We start from the raw sequence: 9,747 nt of genomic DNA, 5'->3' as shown, positions 1-9,747 counted from the left end.
CGATATATATGTTGATACATAGAAATTGTAATAAAAAATATATAATTAAGTAACCGAGATATAACGTTTTAAAAATGAAGTTCAGCAAGTAAACAACCTTAATCTTATTTATTGACGCTTTTTTGTTCCACATACGTGGAACATTTTCGTTGAAGATATTGGGGGTGGGTGTGAGTAAAATGATCGAAGGGTCAACTGAATGTGCATTCTTTATTGCCATTAAGTCTTCTTGAATCGTGCTAGTATTCCTTGAATTTGTTTGTCCTAATTTAAAGACGATCCACGCGTTAAATAACATGGATCTCTAATGGTTTAATTGGCAGATTGTGCAAGCTCGATACCGCGTATACCCCGAGGTTTTACAGTACATACATAGATCGGAATACAGTAAGTAACGTTTAATGTAGTACTATGTCGCACCGGTGATCAGGATATAAACGTGAGCAAACGTGCGCACGCGTAAATGCATGTGTATTTGTGTTTGTGTTTGTGTTTGTGTTTGTGTTTTCTGTGTAGGTGGCGCGCGCTCGAAAAGTGAGCGCGCGCGCGGGCCGCGTGTCGTTCTGTGAACTTGAAAAACGAAATTATTCTCGTCGACACGTTGCCAATGGGCTGCGTACGCCGACGTTTAAACGCTGCTGGTTGCGTGACAGTCGTCCAACGTGGCTAGACTGCTGGCTCTTAACGACGCCAGACTCAAGGAACTGTGATTCAAAGTATTCATGCCGTGAGGATCCTCGCAATGCAGGTACAATCGTGAACTAACGGACTTGTGACAGTCTGGACACAGACGTTTCTTTTTTTTATCCCGTCTTTTTAAGATGTCGTACGCGCACCTGTTAGTGCAGAGTATATACGATACAAATTACGCCATGCGCTATATGATTTTCAGAGTTTACAGTTTATAGAATAGAATTTTGTAACGATCACGACGCGGTGGACCGCGCGGGAGTGTGTCGTAAAGATTTTTCGGCTTGGTCTTTACCTGGCATGTAATATATGAGAGCAAGGTAACGCTTCCAACGAATCGGGTTCGAGGCCGAACGGCTCGTTGCAGCCGCCGCATCGTAGCTCCAAATCGTCTTCCATCGCCGCGGCTAATCTCTCGTAATGAGCCTTCTGTTCCTCGTCGCCGAGAGAACCGTAAATTCGCGAGAGCCTCGATCTCACAGTTCGTACCAGGAACTAAGTTCCGTGCGAAGCGACAGGAAGAGAAGCGAGAAGGCGAGAAGAGAAACGACGGAGATTAGAAAATAGGTCGCTTAATGGGCAGAGGATAAGAGACGAGAGATACGTTACCTTAGCACCGACCGATCCAGCCACCTCGAGTAGCCTGGTGTTGAATTCGAGAGGACGACAATTGCATATTTTGTGTTGGAGACGGAGAGCTTCGAGGCACCTAGCGGCACCGTCCATGGCTTCCATTTGGCAGAGGCGATCTCCCGTCGCTGCCGCGGATCCCATGGCGCTCTCGTACTGTCGAAACGCTTTCTACGCCCGATTCGACATGTAATACGCGGGTTTCTAACCTTTTCGCTAATTTGGAAGAACAGTGACGCAAATACGTGTAGACGATTTTACTACGATTAATCACGGACGTTAATCCCGAAACAAATGTATATTCCTTAATGTCTCTTACAACATAGCGTTCATTGTTCTTCTGGGACAGTGTCACGTTTCGCATACTCACGTTTATGTCAGACTTTTTCCTATAAATATCTCCCATTATTCGTATACTTCTGGCATAACTTGCCTGATCTCCAGAAACGAGTGATAATCGCGTTGCTTCCTGCGCGAACGATCATTTAGATTGATAGGGCTTTGCGTCCGCAAAATAACGGGAAACGAGATTGTTCACCTACCGAACAATAATCGTGGGCGTCGCCGAGTTCCCCTTTTTTTCGGAGCGCCGCAGCCATTTGAAGAAGGGCTGCTCGGTGGTGTCGAGAGTTCAAGTCGCCCAATTGCAAACCCCTCGAGAGATCATACGCCCTGGCCGCGTATCTCGCGCTCTTATCAGCGTCGTGCAATCTGCAGAACAGCTCCGACAAACCTACGTACACCTGTGAGAAATTTACGTACCGCAATCTTTTTGTAAGAAGACTAGAAGACTAATTTCACGGGGAATTGTACCGAGTGTCCCAGAAAAGAAGTTAGAGTCGATAAGGATTATTCTATAGGTGTTTCTGAAGAAGAGTTTCCATTAGCAAAATACGAAGTAAGGCATGGTTTTTCAATTATTAACGAAAAACACTGACTAATGAGAACACGCGTAGATCCCCCACACTGAGCCACAGCCGACCGTTACGATCCGAGCCACCACTCCAGTGGCTGAGCGCGGGCCTACGCGTACTCTCATTGGTCAGTGTTTTTCGTTAATAATTCAAAAACTGTGCCTCACTTTGCATTTTGCCAAAGGAAATTGTTGTTCAGAAACACTTATAGAATCAACTCTCTTCGGCTTTAACCCTTTTCCTGAGACATCCTTTATAACGCTTACCTGTAATTCCAAAGACGGGTCTTGTATCGAATGAGCAATTTTGTGGGCTCTTTGAAACGCTTCCAACGCTTTACAAAATCCAGCCAATTCTAAATGAACTCTGCCGACGGTGAGATGGACCAAACCTGCGGTCGCGCACTGGTCGCATTCATTGTACAAACTGCAACATTATACACGTGAAACGTAAACGGGTCGTCGAGCCATGATGCACGGCGGTAACGTTGTATTGGAAAACTGAGAGGGAAACCGTATACGACGGTTCAACCGACGACCCAAAGAATGCTATTCACCGAAAGAAGTGGATACCTGTGCCTCGCATACTCCAGGGCTCTGTCCAATGTACCTAATCTCTCGTGCGCCCTCGCTAAATTCAAGTACGCTTCTGCTCGCATGTTCGGCGAGTCCAATTCCTCGGATATGCACAGCTGTTTGCGTCCGAAATCGATGCTATCCCTGAAGGAGAGTACAATGTTTATATTATATATAATATACAATAATAGACTTCACGATGGCTACAGAATTTGAACAAAAAAGATGGAAGATGTACAGCTAATAATAATAAAACTGAGCTAGTTCTGGCTGGTGTTAGTTTCCCCTAGGGGGACAAAATTGTGTTACAGTCGAACAATGTCGATGCCAGATAGAGGATAGAAAAATAAGATGTAGACTTATTACACGTTTTGAACTTTGTCGTTCTACAGGAAACTAACACAAACCCGAGCTGGCTCAGTTTCATTGTTACTAGCTGTACGGATTAAAGATTCGACCCTCGCATACCTGTACTTTCCCCAATCCATATAAGCCTGATAGAGATAACCGAGCAGAGCGAATTTGTCTTCCCGTTGTCTAATGTTCTTCAAAGCGCCCCGCCACTTGCGCACCGCGGCCTGTTGTTTGTGAGCGCGATAGAGCTTCAAGCCCTGTTCTACCTAAACCCAACATAGAATCGCAGGGGTCAGACTGTGTATGGATTTTTGAATGGCGAGCGCGTGAACGTAAATGGAAACGCGTTCCATGGCGATTAACGGCGCGGCGCGCGCGATGCTAAACTAAAGCGTTGGAGAGAAGGTCGTATCGATTCGGCCTTGAACTTCCTCCACCGATGGTGGTTTAAGATCCGACGATCTCGAGCAACGTAAATAGCGCGACCTCGATGATACCGGAGGGAGCAAAGCGATCAGGCTGCGACGCGGTAACGCGTAAACGAGCATCGAACGTCGCGTATGCACAGTTTTCCGATCAACCGGAACACCCTTACCCCGACGTTACTCGCTCTTCTGTAGCTACACCTACATATTTAGTCTGCCATTTGTGCATGGGTAATTATCTATTATTTTCATAGAAGGACACCGAGAAACAATTGTGTACAACAATTATTTTCCCGCCTGTTGGATCTAACCTCCAAATAGTTAATAGATAGATATGGCTAAGGTACAACGTGCGAAACAAGTTAATCATGCCAAATTCCAAAGCATTATAGATACTCATGAGTCCCCTTATTGCAATAGGGTCATAATAGTATCTTCCCATCATTAAAATAGCTACGATATACAGGATGTTTCAGAAAAAGTGTTAGAACCGAAGAGAGGTGATTCTATAAGTGTTATTGGACAACAATTTCCTTTGGAAAAATACAAAGTGATGCATGGTTTAAATAGAAACAGAATTAACTTTTACGACAGCATAGTTATCGCTGTTTCGGAATCTACAATTTCTACAATATTATATACTTTTAGTTAATGGTTGAGATGCAAAGAGGAGCGTTAATCGCGGGTTGCACGCGAGAACCTAAATACACGTACGTTACGATTTCATCGTAGCGTGATGAACGTCGCGTGCATTTTGCTCTCGGCAATGACCGCAAAGAAGATCGTCGAGGTCGCGGGGAACGGTGATAAAAAAAGAGCGGACGGCCTTGGTAGGAAGCGTGCGAGAAAGTATTTTACCCGTCTCCGTGCCATGTGCTGGTCCAACCGACGTCTGCAGCCTATCAGACATTCCCACAAACCAGAACCGGACCTGCCGTTCTGGTAATGATCGTTCCCGTTCGAATTCTGATGCCGGTAATCCTCTTCGGCGAACTCGCACACGTCCAGAGGATGCCGCGAACCGTCCGGGCTACCCAGCAGGGCGGTAGCGGACAGTTGATGGCTCGCCGGTCCACTGTAAACACCCGTCGAGCGGTCAGTTTAATTTTAATCGACTGGCACAGCCGTGGATTACTCTTCGGATTAATCGTTAAAGGTCGCGATCGATTCGCCGAATCGAGGTGACCGGAAACAAACGGGACAGCAACTACTTGGCGTCGTCCCAGGCGGCAGTACGTCTTTGCTTGATTTTTTTACTCTGTCAACCCTGTTTCAGGTCGCGCGGTGACCCAGCCATTTAATATTCGAGTAACTCACATCATTGTTACAAAATGCAATCGTCTATGTTACTCAAACTGTTACGGACGCGGAAACCAACTGGAAATTCGATCGCGGAATCTTAATTATTAGGCGCCCCGAGACGAACGACCTGTGTGCCAGTCACCATGGGCGAGGCACCTGTGACCTCTTTTCCTGACCTATATACCAAGTTGCCGAGTACCGCGGCACCGCGGCACCGCGACAATTGCCCCACCCGTTCCGTTTCCTTCCTCGTGCAAGACCCGAAACCCGTCCCGGTTAAACGAGACTACATAAACCAATCAGAATTTACATAGTTACAACGATAACTACGTACGCAAAACGATTGGTAGCTCGTTATAATCGGTCAAACATAATTCAATGTTGCGGGTGTCGTTTGGGAAGCGAATGGATACTTGCCCGAGGTAGTCTCTCGAAGAGATAGATTCCCATGACATGATTGTATTTGCTTTTCTCCGTTAGCTGGTCGTTTGGTGTGCGTGTGGTTGTATGGTTCCGCAAGAGCATGTCGATCTTTCGCGGCTCGATCTCAACTTCCCTCGCCGGCATTGCCTCCGAAACGGCCGCGAGACGCTGCCTCGTTGCGATACATATCCCTCTGTTTATTTCTGGCCGACGGCACGTTTATCATTTGGCTATTTTATCCTTTATCCCGATCGTTTCGATTATTTTTTTTCCCCGGTCGAGAGACCCGTTTAAATGCGAGGGTTCACGGAGAAATCGTTTCGGTCGAGATCGATCGGGGAGAGTCGAATTGGAACACCGTTTGAGGTAGCTTTTTTTTCAATTACGCGCGCTGGTCTAATCTTGGACAGAGTTCTTTTACATGTCGACGGAGTTTCGTGTCACGGGAGAAAAAATATTTTTACACATTCGCGAATTCTTTGTACTTACGTTTAATTGAGCACCGTGCGGGGGGGAAGTAAGTACCTACATTGGCGAATTGGCGTGAAACGTGAGCAAACGATATTCCCGCGGAAAGGAGACAAATCGAGAAAGAGAGAGAGAGGGAAAGAGATAGAGAAATCGAGAGAGAGAGAGAGAGAGAGAGAGAGATGGTGGTAGCGGAGAAGAGGACGGAAAGAGGAGGAGAAGCGCGGTCGAAACTATGAACAGAGTCAGAGGAATGTCGATCACGTAAAATCGGTAAATAATTAACGTCGATTATTCTCGTTAACCCGTTCTCTCTCTCTGACCGAGCGGCGGCGACGGCTACGAAAGTCTCGACTCTTGAACTTTGCCACGATTCACTTCGCTCACCTATGCCTCGAATGTTCGGTATCTTACTTACAGTTAAATCTAATTAACGTTAAATACGTAACATTCTATAATCTATGACGAAATAACGAGGTATATAGACATCCGCGCGCGCGCCTATTAGTTTCTCTTCGATAAAACACTCTGTGTTTCTGTGTATACGTATAATATCTGTGTATGTAATAACTATTTTTTATCGAACACAATGGTTGGGAAGGTAAAATCGGGGGATGACGACCGGAGGAGAGTCGGTCGTGATACGTCGTGTCGTTAACTCTTCCGCTCCATGGTCCAAGAATGCTATGTTTAAATCTTGGATCCTTGCCTTCCCCCACGGTTTACCGCATATTCTCCGTTCCCCCTCATTTCTGTCAATCGCACGAGAATACTAAAATACGAATTTTTAGGTACGACTCTGATTACTGGAGGACTCGGCAGCGGCTTTAATCAGACTGACGGGCAAGAATACCGAAACGGAGTTATCTCGGATTAAATCGACGATTTCGGACGAGGGAGTCGATTCGGGATCGTGTAAGTGTCGGAGACAGGTTTCCGATTTTCGTCAGAGAGCTTCGATTTTGAGTTTGCTACCCGTTTTGTGGCGAACGCTCGAGGACGTGTGCTGGTTAAACACGTGTGATGACGTTTCGTCGAAGGAGCAGCAGTAACGATCCTGGTTGAAAGACGTTTCCACATGCCGTAGTTCAATGCACCGTCGAGGCGGTTAGATCTCGCTGAGACCACCGATTCGGTGTCTCTTCCGCTTCCTCGAGTCTACTTCCCTCCACTTTGCACCCCTTGTCTCCTCGCGCCCCGTCTACGTCGTTCTTTCAGGAGATTGTCGAGGTGTATCTCCTCGACTTGCGAGCCTGGCACAATGTACGTTGACACTTGCGATACGTCTACGTTCTTGTCTCTCCTGTCCTCTGCCCTTTTGTACGTCCCTCCGTTCCGCTTCTATCGCTTTTTCCGCCTGGTCCAAGCGAGATTTATCTTCGATTCATGAACCTCGCTAGGATTCTGCGTGGCACGGTGTACCAGCGACGCGTATAGGAATATACTCGTTCACACCACCGATTCCGTGTACTTATCGTTCGCCTCTCCTTCCCTTCGCTCTGTAACCCGAACGGAATTTCCAATTGACTCGCCGGATCGTCTCCGGATTCTGCGTCCCGCGTCCAGGAATAGCGTTTAGCACGGGAGAACGTGGACCAAACCCGAACGGTCGAATCGTCCGGTTCGCGTTCGCCGTTGCACACGATACCGTCGTCACGCGAAAATCAACCGGCGATGGTCGGGGTAGAACTGTCGCGCCCGAGCCGCAGCAGCCCGCAACATACGACCCGACCGATTCTCTCTTCTCCTTCCCGAACAGTCCACCCTCGCACCCCCTTCCGCACCCCACGCGACTCACCACCCACCGATGCACCCTCTCTTCGCTCGCTCTTCCGCGCTTTGCCTCGCCTAGCCTTGCCACCCTTGCTCGGTCCTCTCACTTTCCTCTTCGCCCCTCGCCACCCTAGGCCACGTTTTACCCTCCCGGTTCCCCCCCGCCCGATCATTGCCATTCCCACTACCTCCCCCGACCCTCGCCCCTGTTCTGCCCTGTTTCCCTTCGTGTATATACCCGCACACACACACACACACACACGCGTCCGCGCACACCTCCAGAGAAATCTCTTCCGTATCCACCGACGAGAGCACCAGCTCGTCCCTAGGTAGATACACACCTCCACCACCCTCGTAATCGTTGCAGCTGCCAATGGATTCCGATACAATTTTCTTTTCTTATATTCAATTCTCTCCTCTTAATCGGCGTCGCCCAATGTGTCGTCTTTTAGATAACTTTGGATACACGATTTATCGTTAAGATGATTCTATCTCTTCATGTATTTCGGAATGTTCCTCCTTGCATAATCGTTCATTCTTAAACGAGTTCTCTAAAATTTTATTCACCCAAAATTCGATACTCAATTGTTTAAGGATCATGCGTGACGTCGGTAAAGTCGCGTTACTGAAATCCATTTAAAAAGTGTTGTAGATGGAAAACGGTTTTTGAGCGCGGTTTAAAGGGGCATCGGTGCTTGTGTATGTGCAGGCAGCTTTAAGGGTGGAACTTTTGATGAAAAACCTGGGGGGGAAAAACGGGAGCGCGAGTCAACTGGAATCGGTGATCGCGCGTTACCATAAAAATGGGCGAGGCATTGCCCTATCGTGAACTTTCAGCTTTAGTGGATGAGGTATCCCAGCCAACCGAATCCTGAAGGGAGACGAGAGTGACCCATTTTCCGTCTCGCTCCACCGATCCGGATGGCTCGCCTCCGCCGGTTCTCTCTCCTCGTTTCCGGCCACGATCCCGCACGACTCGCGCCGAGATTTCACGAGAGCCGACCCGTTTACGGGGATGCGATACTACAGCTACCTCACGCCACCCCCCCGCCTACGCCAGCCCCTACCGACTCCTAGGCAAACTTTCGTCCGTCGCATCCCTCCACGTTTATACACGCGTCCAAAGTAGGTACATTGTCCTGTTAAGTCTCGGTAGGCTTGTCAATTTTCAAGCGCTTGTTAACTTATACTATCATACAAAAACGTCACAAAAATGGTCAATTAGTAACCGTGAAGTGTTGAGCTAACGTCGACTAGCCACACTAATGGGGATTGATCCTGGCAAGATTTGATGATTTTTATCAAGTATACCTCTTGAAACGATGCGGTCGAGTCCACTAAAACCGAGTTTCTATGAATTTGATTCGGTTGAGGGCCATAGAATCGGAAAATGCAGGTCTGGCGACCCCCTTCCTCGGTATTGTACGTACATATGCATGTCTCCTTATGTAGGTAAAGGGGTTATCGGTTCAAGGTCCGTCTTATAGCCATCCGAAGAATCTAACTAGTATGTTTACTTGACCAGCTACGCTGCTTTCCCTCTTTCGCTGTCTCATTTAGCTGTACTAATTACAGGAGAAAATAGCTCGATTCTTGTTTCAAGCCTCTACCCGAACGACGAGCTGGTCCTTTTAACGTTTTTAAGTATTTCAGCCTGTATACATAATATACGAGCTAGAATACTTAGAACAACGTTCCAACGTTCTAATTGGACCTACACTACTTTCTGCTCTTTTGTTCCAAGTCACAATATCCGTGGCCTTTTATAATTGTACGTTATGTATGACGCGCGGTTTGATCGAATGGAACCACAGGAATAAGTTGTCGACGTAACGGAGCTGAGTAGAAACTCCGCGATATTCCAATTTAATATGGAGAATCGTATCGCTTCACAGTGGTCTGGTAATGCGGTTTTTGTGGCCAAAAGTCAAAATGTCATCAGAACTTTCTGAAAGTTGGTAACTCGTGGCTGTGGTGAGCTCGCTTATAATGAGACTGACGTTAAAAATTAACAATTCGATGCTTTCAGTAACGTTTCAAGCTTAAAATCAGAAGAACTTCATTTTTATATATTGATTGGAATTTATTGTATTTAATGTAATATTAATATTTTTCAGTAATGGTCTTCAGAGTAACAAATTTTTTAATATCATAAATAACCTCCAAAAAATTAACTCTTTCATGAAACGGTAA

General features: G+C 46.8%; 1 protein-coding gene across 1 annotated transcript; it reads right to left on the bottom strand.

Moving 5' to 3' along the window:
• Positions 1-191: 191 nt before the first annotated feature.
• On the bottom strand, positions 192-7,520 carry LOC108627303 (43 kDa receptor-associated protein of the synapse homolog). The gene is made up of 10 exons (XM_018028484.2): positions 5,308-7,520; positions 4,447-4,663; positions 3,278-3,429; positions 2,807-2,953; positions 2,501-2,660; positions 1,863-2,063; positions 1,691-1,789; positions 1,300-1,491; positions 986-1,185; positions 192-836 (listed from the first exon to the last, which is right to left on the bottom strand). Exons 1-10 carry the CDS (start codon positions 5,343-5,345, stop codon positions 629-631), a joined length of 1,614 nt encoding a protein of 537 aa, XP_017883973.1. The 5' UTR covers positions 5,346-7,520; the 3' UTR covers positions 192-628.
• Between the last annotated feature and the right edge of the window lie 2,227 nt (positions 7,521-9,747).

The sequence above is a fragment of the Ceratina calcarata genome, unplaced genomic scaffold (genome assembly GCF_001652005.2).
Source record: "Ceratina calcarata isolate Rehan_Ccalc_2016 unplaced genomic scaffold, ASM165200v1 scaffold455.2, whole genome shotgun sequence".
NCBI classification, from domain to species: Eukaryota; Metazoa; Arthropoda; class Insecta; order Hymenoptera; family Apidae; genus Ceratina; species Ceratina calcarata.
The sequence above is the reverse complement of the archived record's forward strand: the minus strand, read 5'-3'. Positions and strand labels throughout refer to the sequence as shown.